General features: G+C 37.2%; 2 protein-coding genes across 3 annotated transcripts in view; one reads left to right on the forward strand and one right to left on the reverse strand.

Moving 5' to 3' along the window:
- Positions 1-226: 226 nt before the first annotated feature.
- On the reverse strand, positions 227-8,206 carry LOC123871352. 2 transcript variants are annotated; one of them, XM_045915110.1, is made up of 7 exons: positions 5,672-8,206; positions 4,789-5,083; positions 4,132-4,306; positions 3,372-3,524; positions 2,408-2,506; positions 1,542-1,646; positions 227-1,266 (listed from the first exon to the last, which is right to left on the reverse strand). In XM_045915110.1, the coding sequence occupies exons 1-7, from the start codon at positions 8,040-8,042 to the stop codon at positions 1,141-1,143; spliced, it is 3,324 nt and encodes a 1,107-aa protein (XP_045771066.1). In that variant the 5' UTR covers positions 8,043-8,206; the 3' UTR covers positions 227-1,140. The 2 variants fall into 2 exon arrangements, with proteins under 2 accessions (XP_045771066.1, XP_045771065.1); XM_045915109.1 differs by having other exon boundaries at positions 1,146-1,646; positions 5,672-8,205.
- A 726-nt stretch (positions 8,207-8,932) lies between these two features.
- Positions 8,933-14,932, forward strand: part of LOC123871244 (uncharacterized protein C1orf198 homolog) — a 504,106-nt gene continuing 498,106 nt past the window's right edge. Inside the window, exons 1-3 of the mRNA XM_045914937.1 lie at positions 8,933-9,274; positions 9,567-10,167; positions 12,408-13,266. Of these exons, the coding sequence (XP_045770893.1) occupies positions 9,143-9,274; positions 9,567-10,167; positions 12,408-12,541 (867 nt within the window). The 5' untranslated portion in view covers positions 8,933-9,142 and the 3' untranslated portion in view covers positions 12,542-13,266. The remainder of the gene's footprint in view (positions 9,275-9,566; positions 10,168-12,407; positions 13,267-14,932) is intronic.

Below are 14,932 nucleotides of genomic sequence, written 5' to 3' on the forward strand. Positions count from 1 at the left end.
AAAGGTTCACGAGATACAGCCCGTTGACAGACAGACGGACAGCGGAAGCTAGTAATAGAGTCCCATTGGCGCTCTTTAGGTATGGCCCTATAAAGCAATATTAATTGCAACTTGCAAGCCAATACTTATCCCTTAGAATTTTAAAGTTTTCATTTAATTTAAATAAATCAGAGGAATAGAATTAGTGTTAAATTCACTATTTATTTTATCGACTATTTTTTTTTCAAATATTTACCTAACACCTAGAAAATTTGATAATAGGCGTTTTATTCTAGCAAGATCAAAAAAAATTGTTGGAATATTCAACTTACATTATTTTATATTTTATATCTTTTTCACTAATTAATTACTATTTAAACCCTTACTTAATTTTGTTATTTAAAAATTCGGGAACTAACTTTTTAATTTTGACTTTCAATACTTGTGTGTAGCCTATTACCATCGATTTTCGATAATCGATTACACGCTTTACCTATAAAATCGGCTTGCATAAAAACAGAATAATCTAACGAAAAGAATATACTATGGAAATAAACCAAACCAACATTATAAAACCGATGCGATAGCAAATCGATCATCCAATAACTGATTCACAAAAATCGATTCAATAACAATATAACAATCAGGTATTACAAAATCGGTTGGTTAAAAATCGACTTACTAAATCAATTAAATTAATAAAAAAGTCAATTAATTCAATCGATTAAGTAATAAAAAATTGAAACAAAAGAATCGATTTTATATTGCCCCTTTTTCTTCCACTAGCTCTCGGAGTGTATTTTGTAAATGAGTTTCCTCAAGTTTTGCAATCTGCATACAGAAGTGCTCCAGATTGTTATAGGTCGATTATTTATTATAGAAATCGATTTTTAACAATTATTATTAAAAAAGCGACCAACAAAATCGAGAGCAAACCTTTGTGGTGTAGTTACTTTGTACATGTTGTTTCCTAGTCTTTGATTTGCATCTTGTAGGGGCACAAATTCCAAGTCCTTCGGGTTGCCATGGTTACAATTATTTACAAATGGACTATTGAAAATCGATTCCCAATAATCGATTATTCAAAATCGATTCACTAAATCGCTCATTAAAATCGATTAATAAAAAATATTGATGCGCAAAACACGATTTTAAAACGGTTTATTCGGAATCGGACTGCCCCTTTTTCTTCCTCTTGCCTTTGGGGTGTACTTTGTACATGTGTTTCCTCAGGTCTTTGAGCTTCAAGTACTTGCACGGGCACTGTTTGCAGACGAACTTGAAGTCCTCCGGGTTGCCATGGTTACAACTATTATACAAATGGGCTATTGAAAATCGATTCTCCATAATCGATTATTAAAAATCGATTCACTAAATCGCTCATTAAAATCGATTAACAAAAAATATTGATGCGCAAAACACGATTTTAAAACGGTTTATTCGGAATCGGACTGCCCCTTTTTCTTCCTCTTGCCTTTGGGGTGTACTTTGTACATGTGTTTCCTCAGGTCTTTGAGCTTCAGGTACTTGCACGGGCACTGTTTGCAGACGAACTTGAAGTCCTCCGGGTTGCCATGGTTACGCATCGCGTGGCGGTCGCGGATCGCCTCCGAGATGAACGAGCGGTGGCACGTCGAGCACTCGAACGGCTTTGACGTACTGTGCGACTGCAAAATGAACAACTGGTCAAATGCGAATCGAATTCTTTACAGGCAGAGTAAATTTGAATTTCAATTTGAGCCTCAATAGCTCAACCGGTAAAGGAGTGGACTGAAAACCGAGAAGTCGACGGTTCAAACCCCGCCCGTTGCACTATTGTCGTACCTACTCCTAGCACAAGCCTGACGCTTAGTTGGAGAGGAAAGGGGAATATTAGTCATTTAACATGGCTAATATTCTTTTTAAAAAAAAATTAGAGAATCATGAATCGACGATAAGTCAAATATTAGGCTATGGCTGACGTAAAATCAAAGAAAAATAGGTGATTCATAAACCAGACAGACGGATATACACACAGACAACAAACAAACGGTATGATGCTGTGCAGAAACCGATCAGGATTGTGGATTTCATGAAATCATCACACCCCATCCAAGTTAGCCCGCTTCCATCTTAGAATGCATCAGCAAAAAAACTCGCGGTTCGATATTAAAATGGCGAGGGGGGAAATGTATTCTATCTACTGAAAGAAGTTAGTATAAAGCTCTCTGTTACGTAATCCCATACAAATGGCAGAGACGAAAATGTCAGTGGGCGTTAACCATTTAGAGTCGTCAAACATCACAAACGAAACTATGTTTTCGAATGTTTTTGAAAATTATGTTTGTACATATATTTCATCAACGGAAAGTAGTTAGTAGAAAGAGCCTTAAACTAACTTCTTTCCGTGGGTAGATAGAGAGCTTTGGATAGACGGATAGATACTCACGACTTTCAAATGTCTCTTCAGGCTGGAGTTGGTGCCGAAGCTTGTGTTGCATATCTCGCACAGGTACGGCCGCTCGTTGCGGTGCGTTCTCTCGTGCACCTTTGGAGTACAAGCACAGGATAGTAGCTCTACTGATTTTAAACTTATTTCGTGGTTTAACGACATTTTATATTGTAAATAACAGGTACATACCGCGATTCAAAATCAAAATCATTTGTTCAAAGTAGGTACTATTGTACACCTTTTGATGGTCAAAATTGTTAGATTTCAAAGATGATATATTATGATTGATATTATAAGATGTTTGGAACCCGCGTAGCTTTAGTTTTAAGTTTACGTAATTAATTATCACCACTACGTCATCTTTCAAATCTAAAAAACGGACAAACAATAGGTACAATAGTACCTATTTTTAACCCCCGACCCAAAAAGAGGGGTGTTATAAGTTTGACGTGTGTATCTGTGTGTCTGTGTATCTGTCTGTGGCATTGTAGCGCCTAAACGAATGAACCGATTTTAATTTACTTTTTTTTGTTTGGAAGGTGGCTTGATCGAGAGTGTTCCAAAAAAATTGGTTCAGACGTTTAAAAGTTAACAGCTCTTTTCTAGTTTTCTTGTAGAAAAGAAGGTTAGATAACCGTTAGGTTCATAAAATTATGTGAATTGACAAATGTCAAGGTGTCAAGATGGATGTTCCCTAGACACATAATTATTTATTTGAAAATGATGTTTTGGAAAACTCAGATACATTGGATCGTAGGCGCGGAATAGTCCAAGAAAATCGGTTCAGCCGTTTGAAAGTTATCAGCTCTTTTCTAGTTACTGTAACCACTTGTCGGGGGTGTTATAAATTTTTAATTTACACTTGTAAACAAATGATTTTGATTTTGATTTGGTTTGATTTTTTTGATTTCAAGTTGTTTGATTTGAATCACCCATACTTTCCAGAATACATCCAGATTACCTGTAAGCTGTACGACTCGAAGAACCCTTTCCCGCAGTACGTACAGCGGAACGTGGCCCCGCGCAATGCGCGCTCGTGTGTTTTCGAGTGCACGTTGAGCAGCATCACCGAGCCGAACTTTTTGGGGCATTGCGGACACGCGTGTGTTTTCTCCTGAAACATTACATCACTTTGGAATTAAGAAATTTTGTATTTAAAATCAAAAATCACACTTCACACTAATCACACTATATAATATTATAAAGGCGAAAGTTTGTGTGTATGTATGTATGCGTGTGTGTATGTTTGTTACTCCTTCACGCAAAAACTACTGGACGGATTTGCCTGAAATTTAGAATGAAGATAGATTATACCCTGGATTAATACTTAGGCTACTATTTATTCCGGAAAATCATAGAGTTCCCACGGGATTTTAAAAAATCCTTATATCCACGCAAACGAAGTCGCGGGCATCAGCTAGTGACAGAAAGTCAATAACTAGCGGATGCTTGCGATTTCGTCCACGTGGATTTAGATTTTCAAAATTTCTTGAGTTTGACTGAAATTGACATAGGTGTATTTCTAGGGCCAAGTGAGCCCAGCCTGGTAAAAATCGCCAAATACTCAGAAATCGACAGAAGAGTGCTATTTTGCTTCAACTGTTTTGGTCAGTTTGAAACTGGTATCCATTATCGTAAATAAATTGCTATGGTAGTCCACACTCTTAGATGTAAGATCAGTCAGACAGAACTATGTCAGGCGTAGATGTAACAATACTCACTAGATGCGTGTCGCGGTGCTTGGCCAGCGAGTGCGGGTGCTTGAATCGCTTAGGACAGCTGTCGCACTGGTAGCCAGACTCGCACGTATGAGTCGTCATGTGTGCACGTAATGCCATCCAACCCAGCATGGTCTTGCCACAGATTTTGCAATCGCGGATGCGTGTTGGGTGATATCTATGACGATAGTAAAAAAGATCATAAAAATCATCCCCTTCCGGCATCAGTTTTTCCTCCCACTTTTAATATGGGTACCTTGACTTCAAGGCAACTTCTAGGCAAACGCGCTCCATCTTAGGCTGCATCATCACTTGCTAGCAGGTCTGATTGCAGCCAAGCGCTAGTCTATATACATAATTTAAAAAAAAAAAAAACAAGTAACCCAAGCGAAGTTGTGCAAAGTATTTCTAGCTAATCTGTCTTACAATATTACAACGTGCATTGTGGACGATGGATTTGTAACTATCAATTGACGCAATTCCCTATTGGCTGACGAATCTATGGGAAAGATCCGACACATCATTTGCATAGAAGCCAAGGTCACTTTGTCTCTTATTTCATTAACTAAGTGAATCGCGAAATTTTTGATACAAGTGATCCTATAAGGGATCCTTTTTTCCTATTGAGGTACAGAACCCTATACGAGAAATCAAACTCACCTCTGCCGATGGTTCTTCAAACTGGCTTTGGCAAGAAACACTTTGTCACAATCCCTGCAGTTAAACTTTCTCCCTGGAGTTGTGACATCACTCACTTCACTCAGATTCATCCTCTCTATTACTCTCGCCTCTTTCCGTATCTGCTTTCGCAGTTCCTTCTCTTTCTGTAACTCCATTCTCTTCTCATTGGTCAGCCCAAAGGAGTGCCATTTTGTATGGATGAGGAACCTCTTTGGATGATTAAAGTATAGATTGCAGTGAGGGCATTCCAAATACGCTCCTTCGATTGCTGCTCCTAAAAAGGAAACCAAAAAAAAGTGATTGTTTAGAAGGCTAAGTATAAGTAGCCTTTCTCTTGATCGATTAAAAGTATACTATACAATCAAAGAAAGAAATCAAAGAATGTTTAAGTGTTGATTTGAAGCGCAGCTTGCTCCAGCAATGCATAGGACTGCAATTACTTATACTTGATATAATATTGTAAGACGCACAGACAGACAGACAACAGAGTGACACTAATAGGGCACCATTTTACCGTTTGAATTATGGCGACCTCAGTGGGAGGTCCCATATTCAATTCCTGGCAAAGGCAATCGCTGGTCTGGTTGGATGGGGGGCTATAGCCGTGGCTGATTGCAACCCTACCAACAAAAGCCGTACCTCCAAGAGATTTAGCGTTCCAGTAGTAGAAACTGATAAGAGGTGTAATAAAAACTGCCACACACATTCCAAGTGAGTCTACTACCTTATCTTAGACTGTATCATCACTTACCACCAGGTGAGAACTGACACTACAGTAAAGGATTAACTTGTAATGAAATATAAAAAAAATCCTATTAACAAACCAGGGACATGCAAGAACATCAAAGTTATTAATATTTACCATTCCTGATAACTTCCTTGGCAACTGTAATACTGGTCTCTGAATCAATAATATCATGATTTTCCAAATCCTCACTTTGGATTCCAAAAACATCCCTATAAAACGGATTCAAATGTTCCACATCAACGAGATTTGGTACAATTTCAACTTTCACGATAACTTCGTCAGATTTATCTTCTGTTTTAATGTCATTGTCATTTAACAGATCCATTGGTTTGACATCTTCATCTGATGAGGATTCTTCACTCTCAGATTTTACATCCTCCTTTACTATTTCAGTTGTATTAATTGCTGGTTTCTCACTTTGGTTAGTAGCTTCATTATGAACATCATCAGTTTCAGATTCAGATTCACTTTCATCATTACTTTCATTTTTGTCATCCATTTCCTCATCTTCATTTGCATTATCATCCAATTCATTGCTAGTGTTTGCATTGGATTCATCAGTTTTATCACAATTAGATAAATTATCAATACTGGAGTCGCCTTCGCCCGTTGTGTTACTGTTGTTGATATCACTTTTATTTAAACTATCATTCTCTGCATCTTTTATTTCAGGTTTGTCTTTTTCTACATTCTGATCGGAATCTGAAGATTTGCTTGGATAGGAGGTTGATGAACTTTTTCTTGAATTTGATGAATGTGAGAGTATATTTTCAATCATCTTGACAGTATTCTCCAAACTTCGGCGCCTAGAATCTTGGTCTTTATAGAATCTTAATTCTGAGTTAACACTTTGGTAATTGGTAATCAAATTTTCAGGTTTTGGTAAATCAGTGTTTGAATTTTCAGGTTTTTGAGTTTTAGACAATATGGCTTCTAGATTTTGTGACCTGGCCTCTTTGTCCTTATAATATCTTAGATCTGAATTTTCCAACCGTTGAGGTTGTGGGTCACCCTTATATACACTCAAGTCAGAACTAACTTTTGTGGAATTTGCTGCTAAATCTGCATGTGTTTGTGGGAATTTTGGCAATGCATCTTCATCAATTTGTGGTCTTGACTTTGTTTCACTTAGAAATCTATGTTCAGAAGTAGGACTCGAGAAATTAGTGTTCAAGTTTTCAGGTTTTGAGAAATTAGTGTTTAAATTCTCAGGTTTTGAGAAATTACTGTTTAAACTCTCAGGTTTTGAGAAATTGGTATTTAAATTCTCAGGTTTTGAGAAATTAGCATTTAAATTTTCTGGTTTTTGAGTTTTAGCTAATATAGCTTCCAGATTTTGTGACCTGGATTCTCTGTCCTTATAATATCTGAGATCTGAATTGACACTAGGATAAGATGTGTTTAAATTTTCAGGTTGCGGCTTGCCAAGAATCTTTTCTAAATTCTGGGGTAGTTGGTTTGAATCCTTATACATTCTTAGATCTGATGTCATACTTGCGAAATTGGTGTTTAAGTTATTTGGTAGATGGAACCGCGACAAGGCATCATTACTCTGGGCCCGTATCTCTTGGTCCTTATAAAATCTATGATCTGCACTTAAATTCTGGTAGTTACTGTTCAAGTTACTATGTTTTAGAGACTTAGATAAATCTAACTCACTTTCCCGATATCTACTATCCAGACTCAGTTGTGATTTTATACTGTTTGCATTGTCAAAGTATGGATGCTTGTCTTTTGACCTCTGTAGCTGCGCACTTAGTTCATTATTTATATTTACACTGCTAGTATCATGTTTTTGCGGGATGAGAGATTTTGCTGTTGTAGTTTCTAAGTATGGTCGAGTGAAATTATGCATTTTCTGTTTATTACTCAAGTCAATCTGTTCTGAATAGTGCGGACTCAGCGCTGCACGCTCTTTACTGATATTCGGATCAAGAAAATGCCGGACATCATCAGTTTTGGGTTTTGCACTCAAATCTAAGTTGTAGTCAGCGTACGGTCGATAGCTAGGGTTTAAATTGTAGTGATAGTTAACGTCCATACCCATTTGTTTGTGAAAAGCCTTTGTGTGCACTTGTGGTACATTTAGCATGCTCTTATTGAAGCTTTGTTCGCTCACATCAGGCTTGCCGTATTGAGCAAAGCCTAGCATGGCATGCTCGCTCTGCATATTTAAATTCATAGGCAACATATTATTCTGCCAGCTGTCGTGGATCGAACTTTGGGCTATGGAATTTTGTTGAAAACCAACATGGTGAAAATTTTGAAATGGGCTCAAACCTGCGTTCATATTCAACCCGTAGGTCGGATAATCCGGTAAGTTAAAGTGCGGGTTCGCCGTCTGAGGCGACTGTTGCGGGATTTTTGCCAAGTTGTTCAAGTTATTCCCGATATTCATCCTTCCACTCATAGAGGTCATGTTTGGTTGCGGATTTACATTCACCGGCACGTCGTTCGGCCCGAAAGGGCCCGTGTTATGTAACATAATTTAAAACGCTCACTGGAAACTTTTCATCTTAAAATATATTACTTATTAGAGTTAAAATCACAATATAAACAGCTCTTTCGAGAGCCATTTTGACATTTTCAATTCGATTACCTTGCAACGCCTGTAGAAAAATATTAACCGGCCACAGAATTAAATATGCTATATACGAAGACTTAAAAATAGGTATTTACATCTTTTTCTAACCTATACGATAATAGGAAGAAGCATGAAGAAAGGGATAGCACAGTTTGTCTTCTAAAATTGTTCAGGTTATATGGAACATAGACAATTTTAATTATAAAGCCTCGATCTAAGATTATAATCTATGCTCAAACCGAGAAAGAGTAAAAAGTTACGGGTTGCATAGTTACGGATTTGGTGATGGTTGGTGATGTGGTGATAGTGTGATGATGAATTCTAGGGATCGGATGTCAGAAATGCCAAAATGTACTGTGCCAAAAGTATCTCTATTTATAGCATAGAGAGATTTATAGCATATCGATGTATATATTTCAAATATTAACATTGATTTCGATATATTGAAAACAAAATATCGATATTTTGACATACCAATATTTCAAGCGAAGTGCCAAAGAGTATGTAATCACTACGTTATACGTAGTGCAACCGAGTGCAACCACAGGTGCACAGGGCATAGATCAAGAATCAAGATGAAATGACATACGATTTACGAAGAGACTCATGCGGTAGAATGACAGCTACAATGTCACGATCGCAATCACCTCTGATTGTTTAATGCTCGCTCACTATTGGCTATTAAGCATTGTTGCAACAAGAATAGCATTTATTCAGCCAATCGCAACATTGCGATTGTAATAACGATTGATGCAGGTTTTTCAGAATCGACCTCACTGACAGATGTCAGATCACAAGCTGGGTGCAACCACAGACCAATGGTGCAACTCATTAGTTTTTAGTTACTGCAGTCTGCATTTCCCAATTTGTAATCGCAACTCGTAAGACGTGATAAACGCAATAAATGCGAAACATAAAGTAGTACTTTTTGCGATAATTACCTACGTGAGTAATGTAACAACGATTGAATATTTTTTTATTAAAGACTTTACCACGCTAACATGGCGTTGAGCGCTTTAGCGGAAGAGTATTTTCGGTCGATGAATCCAATAGCTTCCAAAATTCACGAGGATATCACGGAGGCTAAAAACTCATATGAAAATATTTGGGATACACTCACGGATAAGGAAAAGGTAAACCCAGTTTTTTGTTTTTACAATATTTATAGATATTAGAATACCAGTAATCTATTTGGTTGTATTTTAACTTAATTCATTTTTAATCTAATCTGTTTCAATAACTGAAAATTAGGTTGACATATTTTTACTTTATATAAGAAAATAGCAGGAAATAGATTAATTGAACAAATGATTTTATTATATTAGATATGATAATTAACTAATTAATTGAGTTGAACTTAATTTATTTTACCTGTACAGTTTTTATTAACATTTCCTATCAGAAAACTTATTTTATTTGTTACAGTCGGAAATAATAAATGAATCGATAATAAAACCTGAAATTGTTTTAAAATATGCCCTGCTGGATGCGCTAGACTTTGATATAAATGATCCACCTGTTCGTAAAGACAATTTGATGTCATTCTTCGGTCGCGAACATGGTTTGAGGATTATACAGGATGAGAATATGTCTTACAGAGATGAACATTCTGCTCCCTTCTTATACCAGACAAAGAGTCAACTGAATTTATGTGTATTAAGTGAGCATAGAGTGTCCAAGGATGTTAAATGTACGTCACCACCACCTATTATGACAGAACTGGCACTATCACATTCAAAAGTTGTGAACGAACTAAAAAATGCATTGAAATCTCATGAATTAAAAAGTACATACAAGGAAAAGGATAGTCATGAGAGAGATGTGATCTCCCCGACAGGCTTTATAAGTAAATTCATGGGTAACTTTAAGTCTAAAGATGAGGAACGGGAGAGTTTGGTGCCGATCCTACCACAGACTCAGATTGTGGCTTCCTCAGAGAACTTCTTTAGAACAAATTTCAAAAGTCCACAGAATGAAAGCAAGTTTGATAAGGATTATAGAAGCAGCGTAGCTAAATCTCATAATGGTAAGTTTAACTTTTTCTTAAACCTTGTAAATATATTAAAAGAACAGCCGTTGCATACCTACAAGCCGAGGTCGAGGGAGCCTATGTAAATGGATCATTCATCACAGTAATTGCAATAACCATGAAAACTCTGAAAAATATTTTTTGTGTAATTCATGGTTTCTGATTTTTACCGGATCACGTCAATCCATTGTGGTGTGATTGAAGGGCAAAACAACAAACACTTTCGCATTTCACACAATACATAGCACCCTGTCGAGTCTAAAGCTGGAGACTGACTTGTAACATTTTGGTGTAATGTATCAAGTGTTTGTAATTAAAACTTGGCTGACTTGTAACTTACAAGTCAGCCAAGTTACAAGTTGTAACGTTAGTTTGTGTATCATTCACGGCGAGCCCTACGTGACTCGACCCAACGACTCAACTCACGTAATCCGAAACGTCGATTTGCAATTTTCCCTTTACCGTTTTTGTCTAAAAAATCTTGAATCTCAAGCAAAATTCATTCCCCCGGCTTCTCTCGGGGTGAGGTGCGGTTAGAGTGAAAGAGTGAAACGCATAAATAACGTTGTTTCCGTCATCTGTGGAAACAGTAATACAGTTCCACCCACCAACGAGTTCTCGCTTCGATGAAGCGGACTCTTAATAGTATTCTAATCGCGTTCTATTGTAATGATGAGCAGTTATTATTCAATCAGCGTTACTCATAGCGTGTCCTATCGCTGTTTAACAACATGCGTCCCTACCGCACACAGTGCATTCCATTGTTAGATAAACATTGACTAAGCGTGGTTAATGCATAATCAAATCATTGTATTATAATATTGCCTAAGCGCGGACAAACTGTTATCCTTACTAATATTATAAATGCGAAAGTGTGTCTGTCTGTCTGCTACGTTTTCATGGACCAAACACTGAACCGACTTTAATGAAATTTTGGTACAGACTTGGGATACATTCCGGGGTAGGACATAGGCTACTTTATATCCCGGAAAATTGAAGAGTTCCTACGGGATTTAAAAAAAAAAACAAAATCCACGCGGGCGGAGCCGTGGGCATCCTCTAGTTATAAATAAATAAATAAACTATTTATTTCACTAGTTATTTCAGACATTACAGTCCATAGATGTGTTAGTTACACTATTTTACTATATTAGTTCCTAGTTCAAAGTGTTAGTAATGATCATAACTTAAAAACTATGTTAGTACTTACTTCTAACTAAAAACTAACTTGTAGTCGCCCTAGCGCCTACATGTGCAGCAATCCAGGTCCTCCAAAAAGGGCCGACCAGCCTACAAGCCAATGCGCTGAGGAAGATGTTGGCTTGGCCAACGTGGTAGACTATTGTCAAACCCCTTCTCATTCTGAGAGGAAACCCGTGCTCTATAGTGAGCCGGCTATGGGTTACTGTCTTGTTTGCTATCTTTTCACGGCCCAAAAGTTTAACCGATTCTGACGAAATTTGGTACAGGGTTAGCTTACATCCCGGGGACGGATATAGGCTATATTTTATCCCGGAAAATCAAACTGTTCCCACGGGATTCCCAAAAACCCATTCGCTTAACCGATTTGTATGTTTGGTACCAAGGTAGCTTATCCCGGAAAATCAAACAGTTCCCACGGGATATTTAAAAACCTAAACCACGCGAAGTCGCGGGCATCACACCAAGTGAAGACACGGGCGGAGGCTAGTTTTATAATGCAATGGAAGCTCACTAAGCGGCGCATCTCAGTCGTAACAGTATCTACCAGATCCGTTATTTAATTTGCGTGGGTCATCGCGTTCATCATTGTTTAATCAGTGACACTATTGCTTTAGTCACTTTTAGATGTTGGAATGTTTATATTATACCTACCTACGAACAACACGAGTTATACTGTTGCGAAAATGGTACGAAATTCGTATTTTTTGGCTCAGGGTCATACCTTCGTATCTTTTTCAGTCTTTTCCAATCAGCTGAAATCCCAGACAGAAAAATTGTTATTAAATTGTATAATGACTAGTTCTCGAATTTACCAATCTTTTTGTAAGTATATCAAAAAATTTGCGCTCGCTGCGCTTGCGCTCCTATTTCTTATTGTATTTTATCATGCTGTCAAGCTTAAATTCCACCAATCAACCAAGTATTCACCCTGTCAAGTCGAATAAACTCGGATATACATATAAAGGCGATAGAACACGCAAAGAGAGCTTACTTCCCAATAAAGCTAAATATTTTGTGTTGTTATTTTGTTTCAGATCTTTCCGAAGAGAATCGCGGCCTGTTATCGTCAAGCCAAGCCTCATCAGGAACAGACTTCCAATCCACGGAAACCCTGACAGACACCACTAACCTACCAAAGACTGGATACGATTTCTTAGATAATTGGTAAAATTCCGAACTGAATCTCATAGTTCTTAATTACTCAAAACATTAGGCTTATTTAGAAGAGCACGATTATTTTGCATCTGAAGTAAAGTAATCGTTTCAATTTTGAGAATCGATTTTCAATAGAATAGAATAGAATTTTTTTAGAGTTAAGGAACATAACATACGTATGAGAAGTAATATATTTTTGGTGCTGACGCAAGTATTCCTCGTTTAGTAGTAGCACAGTTCGCGAAAGTTAGGGAACTTCTAACAAAATGTCGAGGCTTTGGAGTCACTGGCAGACGTCAAATGTTAGTACATTTGACGCCGGTAGCCCTATTTTACGTCACCATAGCCTAATATTTGACATATCGTCGATTCAGGATCGAACCGAGAATTCCCTCACTTTAGTTCACTCTGGTATTAGTAACTAACGTATTTTAAGCCAATTTGAATGAAAATGGGTATTAGAAAAAAGAAACGAAGGTGGAATCTAGAATGATCAGTGAAGTGTATAGTTTTTGCCTGTAATTATTGATACTTAATACAAAATACTCGATTACATAGGTTCAAAAGTATGTTTCATCCTCTGGTTTCATCATACAGCACATCCTTGCTGACTTTAATGAAGGATTTAATCATTGTATTAATTATTATTTATTAGCGTCTCGCATGAACTGACATTATTATTGTAACTTTACTCAAGTATGCGAAAAGAATTGTGATTTTAGTTGATTCGAATAATTTGTTAGCCACTCTGTAGTTTGTAGAAAATAAGTATGTATATATCTCAAAATGGTTAACGCCCACTGAGCTTTTTGTCTTTGTCATTTGTACGGGATTACGTAACAGAGAGAGGCGTATACACTAACTTCTCTCCGTGGACAGAGTATAGTGGGTTGGGTGATTTGAAGTAAAACTTTGATAGATAGTGGATATTACGATTAAAATTGTCGTTAGAATTTAGCAGTATTTTAAAACTTCTCGAAAAATTAATATGTAATATGACGGCCTCAAAACAGCTGTTCTGTTTTGTGGCCATTTTAAATGCGAACGTTACTTCTGTCCGTCAAAGATCTTGCAAGTTGCCTGAAGAAGTTTTATTTCAAAAAACCTTTGAAAAATACATCACAACTCGTAACTTTTACAACTCACTTTATAATACAAATCATCCATAGACAAATAGAAGACTTATTTACGCGGGAATAAAATAAAGGCGAATATAAAATATTTTGCAAGAAGTTATAAGCACTTCAATAAGACAAAAATTTGCATGCTCTCAATAATTAAAAATGCATTTATTTTATTTAGTTAAAATATTCTCAGTCATTAATATTATTTAAAATGTGCTATTATATTGTTTTTTTACTGTAACTGTAATAAAAAATATTTACTAAAACATTGGATTTTAATTTAATTCATCCATACTAATATTATAAATGCGAAAGTGTGTCTGTCTGTCTGTTTGCTACGTTTTCACGGCCCAACCGCTGAACCGATTTTGATGTTTGGCACAGACATGGGCTACATCCTGGGGAAGGACATAGGCTACTTTTTATCCCGGAAAATCAAAGAGTTCCTGCGGGATTTAACGAAATCCAGGCGGGCGAAGCCGCGGGCATCCTCTAGTACTCTGTACTTAATATTATAAATGCGAAAGTGTGTTTGTCTGTCTGTCTGCTACCTTTTCACGGCCCAACAGATTAACCGCTTCTGACGAAATTTGGTACAGGGTTAGCTTATATCCCGGGACGGACATAGGCAACTTTTTATCCCGGAAAATCAAACAGTTCCCACGGGATCTTTAAAAACCTAAATCCACGCGGACGAAGTCGCGGGCATCCTTTAGTTTAAGGCATCAATGTGGATTAGAACTGTGAGAAATAGGCGGGAGTGGAAAAGGTTGGAGGCCTATGTGTCTACAGGACTGCTGATTTGGAAGTTGGAACCACCTGACAGATGTACATACAGAATAAACTTATTTTGTTTATACATTGAAAATCAGTAATAGACTGTATTTGTATTGTCTTTCTCTTCTTGACCCTATCCAACGCTACGTGGGGTCGGCACAACATGTCTTCTTCCACTCTTCTGTCATCCGTCAACGTATGGTATCATCCACCCCTTTTATACGCATATCCTCTTTTACGCAATCCATCCACCTTTTCTTTGGTCGTCCTCTCTTTTTTCCTTCCACAGATAGATTGTATTTGTATACGACACCAAAAAGGTCTGTTTCTACCTTTTCGCGGCTAAAGCGCTGAACTGATTTTGATAAAATTTGGTCATAAGATAGTTTGGGAATTAAAAAAGGTCGACAAAGGGGTTTTGGTTAGGGATGTCGATCTATGAAAGAAATTGTAGTATAGAAACAAGCTACTATTTTGTCCCTAGAGCATGGACGAACTTCTGT

The sequence above is a fragment of the Maniola jurtina genome, chromosome 13 (genome assembly GCF_905333055.1).
Source record: "Maniola jurtina chromosome 13, ilManJurt1.1, whole genome shotgun sequence".
In the NCBI taxonomy this organism is placed as follows: domain Eukaryota; kingdom Metazoa; phylum Arthropoda; class Insecta; order Lepidoptera; family Nymphalidae; genus Maniola; species Maniola jurtina.